The sequence below is a fragment of the Saccopteryx leptura genome, chromosome 1 (genome assembly GCF_036850995.1).
Source record: "Saccopteryx leptura isolate mSacLep1 chromosome 1, mSacLep1_pri_phased_curated, whole genome shotgun sequence".
Lineage (NCBI taxonomy): Eukaryota > Metazoa > Chordata > Mammalia > Chiroptera > Emballonuridae > Saccopteryx > Saccopteryx leptura.
Genome location: NC_089503.1, coordinates 57,431,616 through 57,449,863, shown reverse-complemented (window position 1 = coordinate 57,449,863; position 18,248 = coordinate 57,431,616). Strand labels below are relative to the sequence as shown.

The 18,248-nt window shown below is 46.9% G+C and overlaps 1 protein-coding gene across 1 annotated transcript in view; it reads left to right on the top strand.

Moving 5' to 3' along the window:
* Window positions 1-18,248, top strand: part of CLPB (ClpB family mitochondrial disaggregase) — a 183,775-nt gene that overhangs the window by 154,745 nt on the left and 10,782 nt on the right. Inside the window, exons 8-9 of the mRNA XM_066367494.1 lie at window positions 10,786-10,863; window positions 13,140-13,195. Of these exons, the coding sequence (XP_066223591.1) occupies window positions 10,786-10,863; window positions 13,140-13,195 (134 nt within the window). The remainder of the gene's footprint in view (window positions 1-10,785; window positions 10,864-13,139; window positions 13,196-18,248) is intronic.

The following is an 18,248-nucleotide window of genomic DNA, read 5'->3' as shown; positions in this document are numbered from 1 at the left end:
AGGCTTCCCCCACTGCTGTCCCCCCACTTTGCATGGCACCCACCAAAAATGCCACCAGCCACCCCAGCTGCCTCTGCTTCCCTGCACATGCTGTGTTCATCTCCTGCCTTCATTTGTTGATACTGCCATCTGTGTAGAATTCTTTTTCTTGCCCTTTCCCCACCCCAGCCCTGCCTGTCTCCCACACTCTGGCTGGCTTTTACTTAGCCTGACTCAGTTCAGGAACAATAATTAACTGGAGACTTCTGAAGGCAGAGACCATGACTGAACTCTTTCTGTTTTCCCAGCTCCTGGCACAGCACTCTGCTCAAAGTAGATGCTTAGTGCAGTTTGTTGAATTAATTTGATGTGGCCCCTTGTCCATCTCTGTGATGTGTTATGAGAAAGAAGCTGTAAGCCTGCTCTCTAGTAGTTGCCAAGCATTCTGGGAATGTGATTGTAGCAAAATTGTCAATTACAACACCCATACTACTTTACCTTTGACCCCTTAGGTGGACAGGCTATTCCTAGCCTTGTTCTAAGCAGCCTTTTCTGGGCAGCAGGGCAGCCTGAAAAGCTGAAAACCTGAAAGCTTCCCGGAAGGTTCCTCTGACCAGGTGCCTGTCCCCAACACCCATTGCACCTGGTCCCAGTTGACACTGAAGCCCTTGAACTCCCCCAGGGAAGCTCTACTACCCCAACTTCTCCTCCCTGCTGGGGTCAGGCCCAAACTCAGAATCTCAGTGTTAGCCACTTGGCACAGTGGACACATCCTCCAATCTCAGGCCTCACTTCCCTCTTTGACTAATCTAAAACTGTAATCTTCCCAAGACCTGTACCTTCCTGGACCCTCCCTTGGAGTCTTGAGAAATACACGCAGATCATTTCTGAGTTGTGGAGTGGCAGTGATTACTTTAGAAACTGCTTATAGTTCCACATTCACATCTCCCCACTTCAAGTGTTTCCCCTGTGCCCCTGCTGTACTTGCTGCCTGGAAGGCCCCGCCCTCCCACTGGCCTGCTGAGACCCTCAGACCTGGCCTTCCCCAGGAAGTCTTCCTTAGCCCTTCACATGGAAGCAGGGTCCTTTCTCTAGGCTTACTGTGGACACCTTTGAACACTGCTCTTACCACAGGGCATCATTTTGTATGTCTTTCTCCCTCCAACGGTCAGCAACTACCTCTATTTCTCCAGGATTGGGCATACAGATGTTTAAAACATTGTTGAACTCCAGTGAAGGAAGTATTAGTCTATTTGATACTCTGCCTCTCATCAAAACTGATTCAAATCTCAGCCTTTTTTTTTTTTAGCAAGAGAGACAGAGGGACAGATAGGAACAGACAGGCAGGAAGGGAGAGAGATGAGAAGCATCAATTCTTTGTTGCAGCACCTTAGTTGTTCATTGACTGCTTTCTCATATGTGCCTTGACCAGGGGGTTCCAGCAGAGCAAGTGACCCCTTGCTCAAGCCAGAGACCTTGGGCTCAAGCCAGGGACCTTCTGCTTCAAGCCAGCAACCATGGGGTCATGTCTATGATTCCACGCTCAAACCACATGAGCCCACGCTCAAGCCAGCAACCTTGGAGTCTCAAACCTGGGTCCTCTGTGTCCCAGGCCATGCTCTATTCACTGCACCACTGCCTGGTCAGGTGGCCTCTTTCTTGAAGAATTTTGCTCTTCCCTCCAGTAGCACCTAGCGCGCGCGCGCGCACACACACACACACACACACACACACACACAAGTGGGCTCAGCAAAAGCTATTCTTTACATTTTTAACATATTAACCACTCAGTAGCAACAGTGTGCCTTCAGAAAGATTAATCCTTAAAAATTAACTGTTCTCTCAACATCTTCCACAGTCAAAGCTCCTGTACCCACTCAGTCAACAGGTACTTGCTGTGCTCCTTGAACCTACTAGCCGTAGATGAGAAATTACTAATGGACATTCAGGTGACTCTCAACCATGAGAGTCCCTCTGAAGGACTGGTTCCCCTAGAACAGGGGTCCCCAAACTTTTTACACAGGGGGCCAGTTCACTGTCCTTCAGACCGTTGGAGGGCCAGACTATAAAAAAAACTATGAACAAATCCCTACACACACTGCACATATCTTATTTTAAAGTAAAAAAACAAAATGGGAACAAATACAATATTTAAAATAAAGAACAAGTAAGTTTAAATCAACAAACTGACCAGTATTTCAATGGGAACTATGCTCCTCTCACTGACCACCAATGAAAGAGGTGCCCCTTCCAGAAGTGCAGCGGGGGCCAGATAAATGGCCTCAGGGGGCCACATGCGGCCCGCGGGCCATAGTTTGGGGACCCCTGCCCTAGAAGATGCCACAGGCGTGGAACAAACATGTTCCAGGTTAGGTTAAGAAATCTCCCACAGTAGCCTGACCAGGCAGTGGCACAGTGGATAGAGCGTTGGACTGGGATGCCAAGGACCCAGGTTCGAGACCCCGAGGTCGCCAGCTTGAGCGAGGGCTCATCTGGTTTGAGCAAAAGCTCACCATCTTGAACCCAAGGTCACTGGCTCGAGCAAGGGGTTACGCGGTCTGCTGAAGGCCCGTTGTCAAGGCACATATGAGAAAGCAATCAATGAACAACTAAGGTGTCGCAATGTGCAACAAAAAACTAATGATTGATGCTTCTCATCTCTCCGTTCCTGTCTGTCTGTCCCTGTCTATCCCTCTCTCTGACTCTCTCTGTCTCTGTAAAAAAAAAAAAAAAGATCTCTCACAGTAGATCAGTAGAACTTCCTGGAAGGATGTGTCAGCCCACCCAGACTATCTCAGCCTTGAGCTGATGGAGGCAAAGGCTGGGATAGAAGGAGGAGGCAGCTCTTTTCCCCTCACTTTGGTTTTGCACACGCTGGGTCTTTCTTTCTGAAATGTCCCATTATACCTAGACTGCCTGGTTGTCTCCCCCTTATTCTTCAGGCACAAATGTCAGTTGGGCATAAATGGTTCTTCCCACACTTCTCCCAGTGCTCACATCCCATTTGGAACCTGCAGCAGAACCATGTTCATTTAAAAGAGACCTTACTCTAGGTTTTGTAGTTGCCCCAGCACCCGGCAGAGAGCTCATTTGCTGAACAAATGGATAAGCTCCCTGGAGAGGGGTTAAGAAGAGATCAGAAGCCTTATTCACCCAAGGGTAGTAATAACCACTTGGAGCCATAAGAGACTCTTGGGTCCAAGCTTCACTCTTTGTAACATGGGAGTTATGTATCTTTCCCTCTTGTGATTCCAGAAAGACTGAAAATTAATGTATTTCATCAGCAAGCATTATACCACAGTTGGGCTAGTCCCAAAGGCCCCTCTGGAAACAGAACTCCTGGCACCTGCTCCCACAGAACGTACAGTGAGATTGGAGCACACCCTCCCCCTGTATACAAAGGCAGAGGCTGATGAAACCCCTTACACTGCCCCTCTCTGGGCTTCATTCTCCTCTTCTGTAAAATAGCTATAATACCTACTTTTCAGGAGTATTCTAGGGAGGAAAGAGATAGCTGTAAAATACCAAAGCCAGTGACAAGAAATAATAATAAAAAAAAACTAGTGGCTACTGCCACTGCTGCCACTATGACTACCAGTATTTTTTATTTTATTTTTAGCGTGAGAGAGAGACAGGAAAGGAGAGAGATTTAAAGCATCAACTCATAGTTGTGACACTTTAGTTGTTCATTGATTGCTTTCTTATATGTGCCTTGACCGGGAGGCTCCAGCTGAGCCAGTGACCCGTTGCTCAAGCCAGCAACCTTGGGCTCAAGCCAGTGTGACCTTGGGCTTTAAGCCAGCAACCTTGGGCTTCAAGCCAGCAGCCATAGGGTCATGTCTATGATCTCATGCTCATGCAGGCAACCCTCTGCTCAAGCTGGAGAGCCCATGCTCAAGCTGGCGACCTTGGGATTTCAAACCTGGGTCCTCAGCATCCCAAGTCTACTGTCTATCCACTGTGCCACCACCTGGTCAGGTTATTTTTCTTATTATTCCACCTCTCACAATTTACAGGACGCTTTCATAACCATTAGCTCAATTAATATTCGTGTGGGGCTGACTTAGCGTGTATAGTATATCCATTTTATAGATAAAGAAACTGAGGCTCCAAAGGAACAAATGTCTTACTCAAAATCAGCTAGTAAGTGTCAGAGTCAGGGCTCCAAACTAGTCAAGGCTCCTGTAACTCCTACCTTCTCCACCCCACAATCCCACCATCCCATAGATGAACTCAGACCCTGAGAGTAATGGGGCCAGTGTGAGATGGTGGAGTTCATCAAAAAGAGTTGTTGCAGGTAAGTTTTAAGATAGTCCAGTAGTGGTAGACATGGCTAGGGGCAAGTGCTCTGGTAAGGGAAGAACCTACCTAGCAAGGAGGCCCTGGCCCAGGTCCCACATGTGGAGAGTCAGCCAAGCCTGCTTGGAGTTTGCAGGGATGAGACCAGCCAGGAAAGGGGACCCTGGCTTCATCTCAAACCCAAGAGCAGAGGTCAGGGGACCAGGGCTCCTGAGATCCTGTGTTGAATGGCTGTGCAAGCCAGACAGGCTTCCAAGTGAAGCAAAGGTTTGAAGTGGCGCTGTGGCTGGGGCAGACTGACTCCTTTCCCCTCAATGCCTCAAACACCAGCCAGAGCTGGGGGTAAAGCCCAGGGTCTTCATTTCTCTACCTGTGTAACCTAGAGCAGGTCACCTAACTTCTTTGTACGTATTTTCTTATCTAAGAGCAGGAATCAAGTTTCCTGCCCTGCCTGCCTCATGGGTTTATAAGAGGCTCAAAAGAAGTTATGTCTGGAGAACTTCTATGAAGTGTTTAGCAGAGTAAAATGCTGCCTTTGCTGGTTCACAGTGAAAGTACCAGTACCTATGGCCACATCCCACATGGGTCTATTCCGGTCTCCATCTGTCCAGCCTCTGCCTTGACAGGACCCTCCAGATCCCAGCCTTGGTCCTCTGCCACCCCGCCAACCACACCCTCTGGCACCCACCTTCCTAGCTGCTTCCATTTTTCATTCTGTCGGACACCATTTGCTTGGCCATTTTTCTCTTCAGATATTATTAGAAATATCCCAAGTTGTAATTGTTTAATGGTTGGCATTTCACCTGTTTCACAGGGAGCCCAGATCAGCCCCACCCCAGACTGACGCCCTAGGTCTGGCAGAACTGACCAGGGACAGCTGTGCAGTGGAGTGTGCCCGGCATTATAAAGAGCTTTCTCCCAGGTGCATTATTAGAAAAGAAGGAGAAAAAGATGGCCCCAGGCATAATCCAATTCCGCATTCTCCATGGTGTGTGAACTGCATCACCCAGAAATGTGCAGCCCTTGGTGGGCCAGACAGCTCCCCTGAAAGAGAAGTCCAGGTCAGAACCTTAGGTACATGACTCCTGGAGAGCCCATCTCCCCCAAACCCAGGCCACCTGTCTTAAGTGATGCTGGGTACTTCTCTCTCCCTCTCCAGATATCCCATGAAGTCTGAACCCAGTTTATGCTCAGCTTCTTTTCAACTGAGATTCTCAATGCAGCTCACTTTTGGAAGAATTTGACTCCTTTCAGATGATCCCTCTCACGACCGCCCAACAGACGTGCACATTTAGTGTTTGCAAAAATCTAGCCTTTACCATTTTATAATATCTCCACCTCTCCATATACCCCCACTCCTGGGTTCTTATTTCTCTTTAAGACACTGGAGACTCTGTCAGCCAGGTTTGGACTTCTCCCCTTCGTCCCCAGCCTTCAGGCATCTATGAGCTTCTGGGTTCCCTGTAGAGCCAGGTCTTCTAGAGGACTGGGCCAGCTGATTTACAGATGCCTTGGACCTAGTCCAGGGGAGATGTTGGACTCTGTTTTCTCAGGCCCCTCTCAGGATTTTCAGGGAGCATCTCCCAGGCAGGCAGAGTGGTTAGTCTGCAGTCCATGATGTTGCAGTTTCCATCTGTTTCTGCTGAAGCCAGAATTAGAAAGTACTTGAGGTAGCAGCATTAGAGATTAAGGTGAGGAAGACCACAGCATGGAGCTGAACTCCTAGTATTGGAGACCTTTGTAATCTGATCCTACCCACCACTGCTCATGTTCGTTCCTGTCTCTCCGCTTGTGTCAGGTGGCCACCTTTGCCTCTCCAGATCCTGCCCGGCCTCCATAATACACCGTCAATCCCACTTCTTCCAAAAAGCCTTCCTTGACTTCGGTAGCCTCTTCTTCCTCCTTCTTTCTTCTTTCTTCTTCCTTCTTCTTCCTTACCCTTCTTTTTCTTCTTCTTTTTTCCAATTAATTTGAGAGAAAAGGGGGGAGAAAGCTGAGAAACATCAACTTACAGTTGGGCCACTTAAGTTGTTCATTGATCACTTCTCATATGTGACTCGAGTGGGGGACTCTTACCAAGCCAGTGACTCCTTGCTCAAGCCAGGAACCTTTGGGCTAAAGCCAGTGACCATGGATGGGGTCATGTCTGCAATTCCACACTCAAGCTGAAAGAGATCGCACTCAAGCCAGCAACCTCAGGGTTTCAAACCTAGAATGATCTCAGTGTCCCAGGAAAATAAATTACCTATCCACTGCATCACCACCAGCTGGTGATGTGGCCCTACTGGTTGATTCCTGTATGTGCCCTGACCAGGATAGAACCCTCAACCTTGACACATCAGGATGATGCTCTAAGCCAGGGGTCAGAAACCTATGGCTCGCAAGCCAGATGTGGCTCTTTTGATGGCTGCATCTGGCTCGCAGACAAATCTTTAATAAAAAAAATGTTAAAAAGGCCCTGGCCGGTTGGCTCAGCGGTAGAGCGTCAGCCTGGCGTGCGGGGGACCCGGTTCGATTCCTGGCCAGGGCACATAGGAGAAGCGCCCATTTGCTTCTCCACCCCGCCCCCCTCCTTCCTCTCTGTCTCTCTCTTCCCCTCCCGCAGCCAAGGCTCCATTGGAGCAAAGATGTCCCGGGTGCTGAGGATGGCTCCTTGGCCTCTGCCCCAGGCGCTACAGTGGCTCTGGTCTCGGCAGAGCGACGCCCCTGAGGGGCAGAGCATCGCCCCCTGGTGGGCAGAGCATGGCCCCTGGTGGGCGTGCTGGGTGGATCCCGGTCAGGCGCATGCGGGAGTCTGTCTGACTGTCTCTCCCCGTTTCCAGCTTCAGAAAAATACAAAATAAAATAAAATTTTTTAAAAAAATGTTAAAAATATAAAACAAAAACAAAAAATATATAAAACATTCTCATGTATTACAATCCATTCATTTCCTACCACTCATGTTCATGGTTGCAGGTGGCTGGAGCCAATCACAGCTGTCCCCCGAGACAACACCAAATTTTTATTGGATAATGCGTAACATACACGAGTCGTTGTATGGCTCTCACAGAATTGCATTTTAAAATATGTGGCGTTCCTGGCTCTCTCAGCGAAAAAGGTTCCCGACCTCTGCTCTAAGCAACTTAGCTACCTGGCCAGGGTGGCTTTTACTTTTATTAGTATTTATTTTTACTCCCATAAGTTTTGTTTCTTCAGTTTCTTCTGGGATATCTTTTTCTTCTGTGCACCCTCCTCTTCTGGTTTAGGAACAGTCTGCTCTTTTTCAGTAAGGATCATCGCAGTGTGGCAGGGAGAGCTCATGTAAGGGTTAACCTGCCCATGAGCTCTGTAAGTTCTCCTTCCCATCTTGGGAGCTTTGTTCACCTGGATGTGCTCAATGACCTGAGAATCTACTTCTAAACCCTAAGTTCAGTATTACTCTCTGCATTTTTCAGTATGTACAGCAAAAATTCAGCACTCTTTTTAGGCCATCAAGCCTGTGCCCAGCCCCACTGTTTGGCCTGGGCGCACCTACCAACTCTGCCATTGTAATGACAGAATGGTACACATTGCTTCTGTAAAATGACATCCTTTGGGTACTTGGTGGCTTTTTGAATATGCATACCCTTGATGGCCTGGGCAGTTTTATGTGTTCTTAAGTGAACACGAAGATTTGAACCTCTTGATTTACATGACTTTGTGGGGTTTTTGGATCAAGTGAATAGTGAACCATTTTCAAAGGTCACCTCTGGCTACTTTTGGGAAGAGCTGCAGCCTCTTCTTTGAAACCCAACCACAAGGATCACACCACACAGTATAATACATATTTACACCACAAGACTGGCAGGCACATCCCTTAGACCATCACATCTTTCTCATTTGACTTGGTTCCAGGCCTTGTCCTCTGACATATATTCCTTTACTAATCTCCCCCTGACTGTGGCGACCAGACCATATGTGCTGTTCCATTTGCAAACTGACCTTGACATTACACAGTGCTCTCTCCCCCTCCTGCTTCTGACTGCCATCTAACCATAATGCAATCCAAAGTGATACTTGCTTTTTTAACCCTTTGAGTAGTATGAACGTTCATGTACAACATCTTCATGCCTCCTGACCATCCAGAGTATGGTCATAACAAAAATTTTTGTATTAAAAATGTGTAAGGCAACATTTAAAAAAGGGAAATGGCCTGCCCAGGCGGTGGTGCAGTGGATAAAGCGTCGGACTGGGATGCCAAAGACCCAGGTTCGAGACCCCGAGGTCACCAACTTGAGCACGGGTTTATCTGGTTTGAGCAAAGTTCACCAGCTTGGACCCAAGGTCGCTGGCTCGAGCAAGGGGTTACTCGGTCTGCTGAAGGCCCGTGGTCAAGGCACATATGAGAAAGCAATCAATGAACAACTAAGGTGTTGCAACGTGCAACGAAAAACTAATGATTGATGCTTCTCAACTCTCCGTTCCTGTCTGTCCCTGTCTATCCCGCTCTCTGACTCTCTCTCTGTCTCTGTAAAAAAAAAAGGGTGGGGGGAATGTATGTTCTCCTGGTTTTCATAAATTGGTTATTAAACAAACATGATTTTTTTTTATTTTTTTTTTACAGAGACAGAGAGTGAGTCAGAGAGCGGGATAGACAGGGACAGACAGACAGGAACGGAGAAATGAGAAGCATCAATCATTACTTTTTCGTTGCACGTTGCAACACCTTAGTTGTTCATTGACTGCTTTCTCATATGTGCCTTGACCACAGGCCTTCAGCAGACCGAGTAACCCCTTGCTTGAGCCAGCGACCTTGGGTTCAAGCTGGTGAATTTTTGCTCAAACCAGATGAGCCCACACTCAAGCTGGCGACCTCGGGGTCTCGAACCAGGGTCTTCTGCATCCCAGTCTAACGCTCTATCCACTGCGCCACCGCCTGGTCAGGCTAAACAAACATGATTTTAAGTTAATAAAACTAAAACTGGAACTAATTTCATTTTTTGAAAAAAAATCTCCCAGGGGTTAGCGTGCATGAAATAACTCACTACTCAAAGGGTTAAGCAGCTGTATGTGCCACCAAGAGACCAGTTTAGAGAGAGAAGCAACTCTAACATCTCTACCAATCAACTAGTAATCCAGTTGTGTGACTTAGACAAGTGTCTTTATCTCTTGCTTCAGTTTTCTGTTCAGAATAATGGAGCTGAGAATTTCCTTGTGGGGTGTTTGTGCAGGTTGATTTTTCCAGCTGTCGATAGCAGGTTCATTCAATAAATGGCTCATCTTCTGATGGTCTGCCTCATTCTGCCTTCCACTCTTATGCTTGAGTGATGCTTCTGAGTCTGATTCTCCCACCCTGTATTTGGACATGTGATTTCCCTACCTTAAATGTGCAGCCCTGATTACTGTATTTTTCACTCCATAAGACGCACCTTTTCCCCCCCAAAAGTGGAGGGGGAAATGCCCGTGAGTCTTCTGGAGTGAAAAATACAGTATTTTATTAAATATTTTAACACACCATATGGTCAGAATATTTTTTTTCTTATTTTCCTCCTTAAAACCCTATGTATGCCTGACCTGTGGTGGCGCAGTGGATAAAGCGTCGACCTGGAAATGCTGAGGTCGCCAGTTCGAAACCCTGGGCTTGCCTGGTCAAGGCACATATGGGAGTTGATGCTTCCAGCTCCTCCCCTCTTCTCTCTCTCTGTCTCTCTCTCCTCTGTCTCTCTCCTCTCTAAAAATGAAAAAATAAAATAAAATTTAAAAAAACAAAAACAAAAAAACCCCTAGGTATGTCTTATGGTCAGGTGCGTCTTATGGAGAGAAAAATACGGTATATATTTCCTCCTAAAGAGGAGAGGCTGAGTCTCATTCTATCAGAGCTGTGCCCCTAGGGAACCTGGTATAAATCTATCCCATTCCCTCCACTTACCCCCTAGCAGCTGGAGGCCATGGTTAGTGGAGATGCTAACCAAGTGGCTCACCCCTCTGTGCCCTGAGCTCCACACTGCCTTTGACTGGCTTCCAGAAAGTGAGTTTGACTGTATTTCCAGATGGAAGACCAGACCTTGGTTTCCCCAGATGGGAAAGAGTCCAGAGCTCACACTGCATATCCCCAGAGGTCTGCTGTGGGCTTCTGCCTCCCGTTTGCATGGGAGGCAGGCTGAGTCTCCCACTAGTGCTAGGTAGATTGGGTAACCAGCTGAGAGCTAAAGTTCCTTTTGAATTCTCCTTCAGCAACCCTCCCACCCCCTTTACCTCCATTCACCATCCACCCGCCTTTCAGTTTCCCTGGCAACACTGAGTGCTCATCCTGGAAAACTTTATCCGAAATCTGCTCTGGGCAGCTTTCCAAATCCATGCTAACCTGATTAGGTATCTCTAGGGGCCTTGGCAGCTAATCAGATTAGGCAGCACTAATGGTAGTGAGGACTTTGAGTGGGCGCAGAGCAGTAAAACATATTGTATACTTAGTGATAATTATCCTGCCTTTTGTGTCATTGATTTATCTGCCTCCCTCCCTGTCCCCTGTCTTGTGTGTTTGGCTGTAGCAATCCGGAGGAAAGAGAATGGCTGGTATGACGAAGAACACCCTCTGGTCTTTCTCTTCTTGGGATCATCTGGAATAGGTAATGGGGGCAGGTGGGGAGGAAGAGCTGGGGGAGCCCCAACTTCTGTGAGCCAGAGCCAGGCTACCCACCTCTAGTTCAACTCCAGCTCCCAGTGCAACTGCTTCCAAATTACAGAGCCAGCAAGAGAATCACCTGTCACATTAGGTATAGCTCGAAGGATATAGCCCCTCCCTCTGGAGGCTGGGGTGCAGGCCCTAATTCACCTGGAGGGCCAGGCCCTTTGCCCCACTCCAGCCACTCTGCATCCCCTGAGGCTGCCCTTTGGATACAATTAAACCAGCTCCACTCCCCAGCACATCAACATCTTTAAGTACAACCTGAGACATAGCTTGCTAGGAGCTAAACAAAGTCCCTGATGGCCAGTACAGTGATAGGTGCATAGAAAAACTGGTTACAATAAAGTGGGTTGGGTATTTTTCAAGCCATTTGGGCTGAGGCATTCGCACCCCCTCACTCTCTGCCCTCATAAACTTCCCCGGGTTCCACCACCTCCTGCCATTGTCTTGATGGGGAATTTCATACATTTCATTGCCTCCTCTTTCCCTCTAAACATTTTTTTTTTCAGAGACGGAGAGAGAGTCAGAGAGAGGGATAGACAGGGACAGACAGACAGGAACGGAGAGATGAGAAGCATCAATCATTAGCTTTTCTTTGCACGTTGTGACACCTTAGTTGTTCATTGATTGCTTTCTCATATGTGCCTTGACCGCGGGCCTTCAGCAGACGGAGTAACCCCTTGCTCAAGCCAGCGACCTTGGGTCCAAGCTGGTGGGCTTTTGCTCAAACCAGATGAGCCCGCGCTCAAGCTGGCGACCTCGGGGTCTCGAACCTGGGTCCTCCGCATCCCAGTCTGATGCTCTATCCACTGCGCCACTGCCTGGTCAGGCCCCTCTAAACATTTTTATGGGTTTATCTCTCCCTCAGATACAGGATCCAAAAAGGTTACCACCACCTCATCATGATACTCTAGAACTTGACTATACTAGATGGTGACTTTCAAAGGCTTGACCATCATGCCAAATGGCCCTTCAGAACCAGCATTTTGGTATTGCCACTCCCTCTTTATATTACAGAGAAAGTCTGTGAAGTCAAGGAGAGTTGTCTTCCATGCCTCTAATTGGTCTATGGCTCCAGGCCTGGCTGGATGGCACAATCGTGGGTATCAGTGAGCCAGGAGGTCACAGCATTGGGAGAGACAGGGTTTGTGCTGGGCTTCAAAGGACAGGTTGGTTCTGGATTATAAGAGTCAACCTCCCACTCTTAAGATGCTGCTATAGAGAAAAAAATCTCAGTCCCTGTGCTATGCAGGAGGTACAGTACAGAGTTGCAATTACTCATGGATGGGTTTTAGGGGGAAATTTATTATGATTAATAATAATTAAAAATAAGGCAAAATCAAAAGGGTTTTGAACTTATGTAACCTAAAGTAGAATAAAGAAAGAAAAAATCAATAAACAATAAGCTACACAAAATTACCAGATGAAGAAACATCAGCCTAGGCTCTATAGTAGCAGCTCTATACAACATCATCATACTGGGCTCTAGAGTAATAGCTAGTTAAAGCAATAGACTAAGAAAAAGAGAATTATGAGTATGTAAGAATCTCACCAAACAGTGGAGGAACACATCACCAGACCGGGAAGCTTCAGCCTGGGCTCCAAAGTCGGCCACCTGCTGTGCACATCTATGAGGAAGAGTTCTAGAGCTTCAGGGGTGCTCTGAGACCTTACTTATATTTATAGGAAAATTTTGGCTGGAGGTTATTACATGAGGGCCATTCATGCATAACCTCTAGGAACAAAGAAAAGCTACCATATTCTGAAATAATTAGGCCAACAGTCAAGTGGTAAGACCATCCTCCCTGGCTTCAGGGGAAACTGCAGCAGGCCGGCTTATTCCACGCTGATTAAATGACTCAGTCATTCCTGCAGCCATTTTTTGTGACTGTTTTTATTCATGTTCATTTGAGTTCAAATTTACACACACACACATTGTTCCTCCACAGTCACCACACACACACACACTGTTCCTCCACATCACCACCCACAGAAAAATGAAGATGCAATTTAGACTTTTATTCTGGTCCCAGCTTCACCCTTAATTCCCTTGATTATTTTGGGAGTCACTGACCCTCTCCAAGATTCAACGTTTCTATCATTGAAACGTTAATATCATTGAAATTATTTTTAGTGTCCATGCATTTCTAATAATCTTTCATTCCAGGAGATAGTTATCTGGTCCTAACCCAGTTCCTCTCCCTTATTTCTTACTAGGAAAAACAGAGCTGGCCAAGCAGACAGCTAAATATATGCACAAAGATGCCAAAAAGGTAAGGGCTAGGTCTGATCTTCAGGCTGTTGAGACCTCGCCGCTCCTGCTAGCCCAGAAACCCTAGGCTCCCTGAATCTGATAATAACCAATCAAAAAGATACGTTCTGACCCATGAAGTAGGCCTCACCTCTGGCCCCAGCTTGGCTACCAATTGCTCCAGTAATTTGGGCAATTTATTCAACCTCTTTGTACCTTAGTTTCTTCATCTGTGAAACAAGGAGAATATTCCTTGCCCTGCCCTGACTTTTAGAGCATGTAGGAGAACACATTGAGCTTCATCCATACAATATTTTCAGGCATCAGCTACCCTGTGCCAGCTATTACACTAGTTCCTAAAAAATACTGTTTATTTAGATATTCTCCCTACCCTGAGAAACTCAGTCTGGAGAGGAAACAGCTTTAGAAGCATACCATCACTGCGCATCAAGGCCGTGCTACAGGGAGTCGGGGCCTGTAGGAGAAAACAAGTAGGACAAGAGGATGTCTTATTACTTCTATCCATCCCACAGGAGTTGTTTTTTTTTTAAGATTTTATTTATTGATTTTACAGAAGGCATGGGGAGCAAGAAATATCAACTCATAGCTGCTTCACTTTAGTTATTCATTGCTTGCTTATTGCTTGTCATATGTGCCTTGACTGGGCAAGCCCAGAGTTTCGAACCAGCAACCTCAGCATTCCAGATTGATGATCTATCCACTGCACCACCACAAGCCGGGCCCCACATGAACTTTTAAACAGAATTTCTTGTCTAAGCTGTGGGGTGGTCCCAATTCCCTTTTCCCCATAACTCAGAGCCCTGTGTTTTCCATAAGTGAGGACCGTCCCCGTCCCTTATTTGTTCAGATTCTGGCTCTCCAAGGCCTGCTCTGTTTGACCTCTAGGTTGACAGGCAGTGCTTTCATGCACAGAGAAATGTCAGAGCCCTGGCCCGATGCTCAGTTGGTTGGAGCGTCGTCCTGAAACACAGAGGTTGCCAGTTCGATCCCTGGTCAGGGCACATATAAAAACAACTCGATGTTTCTGTCTCTCTTTCTCTCTCTCTTCCCTTCTCTCACTAAAAGTCAATAAATAAAATTTTTTTTTAAATGTCAGAGAAGACAATCCTTGGAGACTGTAGAAGCATTTCAGTGAAGGCCAAACATTTTTATTGCTACCAGCCTTCCCGGTGTGGAGGCTGAGGTCCTCCTGCCCGCCATGGGAGGTCGCCTGCAACCCCAGGTGCCTTTGCCTCGTTTCTGTGGAAAAACCCCCAGCTGAGGTGATAAGAATTGCTTAGGCCTGGCCAGCCACACTACCCAGCAGCAGAACCCTGGGCACCTCTATCCCGCTTCTGGCCTACCTGCCCCTTTGTCACTTTCCTGAGGGCCTGGCAGCCAAAGAAACAAAGTAGCTCAGGCTGTGTCCTGAGCTGCACCTGTGGCCTCCTTCTCCCTAATAACTGGCTGACGCCTCTAAGCCTCCCAGGCTCTGCTACTAGCTGTGCTTTGCCTCAACCAAACCTAGAGCAGACCCACTTGACAGGCAGGCAGGCAAGAAGCAGCACGTGACATGCTAATATGCTTCAACTGAAAGAGCATTTTTAAGACAATTCATCAGGTTGGCAGCAATTGAAACAATTAGCACTCTAGAAAGGGCCATAAACTAACAAGACTATTAGGGAAGATGCAGTTACGGGCAGGAACCACCTGATTAGGGATGAAGAATTTTGAGTGTTTTAATTTTAATACTGTCAGAAAGGTTAATATTTAATTACAAATTATAATCTCCTTATCCATGCTGTCTCAATGTGTCTTCATACACAGTGGAAGTAGAAGGAAAGTATCTGCTGACTTGCTGGTGTGGAAAGGAGAGGGGGCTTATGAACAGACTGATGATGCAAGTCATTGCTCAGTTGGAGTTATCAGTTTAGTTGGAGGCACATTTACACTAGTGTAGGGTGTTCTGATGGCACCTTTCACTATATGCATCTCCCAGAAGAAGGAAGCAACGCCCTCACCCGTCGGAGGTAGTGGGCTGCGCGATGCAGGCTCTGGAGCCGGTCATTCCTTGTCTCAAGTTCCAGTTCTACTCTCCACTTGCCCTGGGCAGCTTCCTTTACGCCTCTACATTTCAGCTCTGTTATCGCCAAGAGAGTCTGTCCAGTACTGTCTGAGGTTGTCATGAGCATCAAATGAGCTCGGGCTCTAGCACATAGTGCTTGTTCCCTTATCTTGTGTTTATTCATCACCTCCAACTCCCCCCCCCCCCATTGACTGTCTTACTTAATCTTATGAGGAAAATAGCATAGATGCTAAATTAGACTTACTTTTCATATGAGAAGACTGACCCTAAGTATTAAGGGGTCTGTCCAAGGTCAGTTGTTGAAGTAAAATCTTAATCCAGTCTCTCAACTCTTCTCTCAATATCACTGTTCTCAAGTGCAATAGAAGGCTCGATTGTAAACTTGTCAATTTGTCTCATTGTCACATAGGGAGATGAGAGGCACGAGAAGCCCTATATAACCATTCATGTATTTTATTTTTGAATTCTAGGTAGTTTTGAAACCCTGGACTTGCCCAGTCAAAGCACATACAGGAAGCACCTAATATGATTTGATGCTTCCTGCTTCCCCCTCCTCTAAAAATCAATAAATTTCTTAAAAAAAAAAAAAAAAAAAATCTGCAGCACACCAAAATAAAATTTTTCTTTAAATTCTCAGTAGTGCTTCTACAGAACCCCTGACTACAGATTTGTGTTTAGCATAGACATTTTCTGGCTATGTACCAGGCATGTTTGAGACCTTCAAAACCCGAGAGGTGTGGACTAAAAGCCACCTAACTAGGGTACCCAATGCCACCAGGAGCCAAGGTGTGATGTGTAGGAAGTGTCATGTCCAGGGCCCAGTGTTCAGTTGGCCTGACTGAATGAAATGAGTGCTGGCTTGGGAATCGGTGACTTGAATTGAAGCTCCAGCTCTGATCCTTAGTTGCCTCATTTGTGAAGAGCCACTCATCTCCAGGCCTGCCTGCCATACAAGGCATTGTTTGCACATTTTTATAATTTTTTTATATATATATTAAGTGAGAGGCAGGGAGGCAGAGAGACAGACTCCCACATGTGCCTCCACCAGGAACCACCTGGCAACCCCCATCTAGGGCCACTGCTCCATTGCTTGGCAACTGAGCTATTTTAGTGCCTGAGGTGAGGCCATGGAGATATCCTCAGTTCCTGGAGCCAACTTGCTGAGCATATTGAGCTGTGGCTTTGGGGGGGGGGGGGGGTGGAGAGAGAGGGAGAGAGAGAGAGAGAGAGAGAGAGAGAAGGGGGAGGAGTGGAGAAGCAGATGGTTGCTCCTCCAGTGTGCCCTGACTGGGAATCAACTAGGGACTTCCACACACCGGGCCAATGCTCTACCACTGAGCCAACCAGCCAGGGCATAATTTCTTTATCAGATCTATGAGCTTATTTTTTTCTATCATTAGCCTCTACTACTCCTTCCAAATTGAGCAGTTTTATTAACTTTCATTATTAGGGTTAATAATCCTTGAGAAAGAAAACCTTAATGCTGTTCTGTGATCTCATCCTGAAATAAGGTGGTAGAGCTATAAAGACCTGTAGTTATAGGGCAGTATAACAAAGGGGTCAGAGGAAGGATCTTAGTTCAGATGCCTGTGTTCAAATCCCAGCTCTAAACTACTCTGTGGAGTTGGCTAGGATCTCTGTTTACATCAGTTTTCTCAACTGTAAAATGGGTTCAATATAGGTGCCTATCTTATTGGATTATTATGAAGGTTAATGGGATAATGATATAAAATGCTAAACATCATCCTTAACATATAGTACTGTCATTATCATTGCCTTACTTCTAGATAACCCTAAGCTAAGATCATAGGAAACCAAAATTATTCCAGTCAAGAATCAAGCCCTGAGACTTGTTCAAATTTACATAACAATTTAGTAGAGCAGCTAGGGCAAGAACCCAGATCACTTGACATAAGTAAGCCCTAGTCTGTACTCCTTGTATCCTAGAACATGGATTTCTGGGCACAGAACTCAGAATCCTTCAGGTGAAGACTGCCAATAATGCAGCTGATTGACAGAGTGGGAAATATGAGGCAGTAGAGTAAATGGCTAGAGGCACAGACTTGGAGCCAGTTTGAGTGACCTTGGGCAAGTACTTGAATCTATGACTCAGTTTTCTCATCTCTATGGTAGGGATGATAATAGTGCTTTCCTCATAGACTTGTATATGTTCTGAGCACTTAATAGCTTGCTTAGACATTGCCAGGCCCATAGTAAGCACTCAGTGATTGTCAGCTATTATCAGATACCCATCTTGTGGCTTCCAGCCCATTGCTTCCTCTGGGAAGCACTCCCAGCTTTCCCATGTCCATCCTCTCACCCTTCCTGAAGCCTGTGTTTCTCTTGGCTGAGCTGCCTGGGGCCTCTGAAAAAACGCTTGCTGCTAATTCCCTGTGTGCTCAAATAGCAGGGATCACCCCCACGTGACCTTTCCCACCTCTGGGTTAGGTCCTCTCCTCAGGCCCCTGGTGAGACTAGGACAAGAAACATGGGCCTGTGTTACACAGGAAGGAACTACAGCTCAAAAGGGAGGCAGCATACCCAAGGCCACAAAGGTGTTGGCAGGACTGAGACTGGGAGCTGAAGCCCCTGGCTGCCTGCCTAGGGCTTTTTCTGCCATCTTGTACCCGGATGCAGAGTGACAGGACAGAGAAAAACACTAAAAGTACATCACTGAGTGATTTTCACACCAGGGCTGAGTTAGAATAGACCTACATTTCAGATACAGCAACCCCCTCTCAGGGTCTTGGCACCCCTCATCCCTGGCTCTCAAGAGACGTGTGCTCTCTCAGACAGATGCACGTGTCAGGAGGACAGGGGCCTGGGGAGAGAGAGGGGAGCCCTGCTCTGGGTGGAGAGACAGGGCACCTGGGACTGCCCTTACAGCTCCCTACATTCTTCATGAAAAAAAGTGTGTATTCTGCCTGTGCTGACTCAGAAATCCCACACTAGCCAGTGTTCTCTTCCCCTGGGGCCAATCATGGACAGG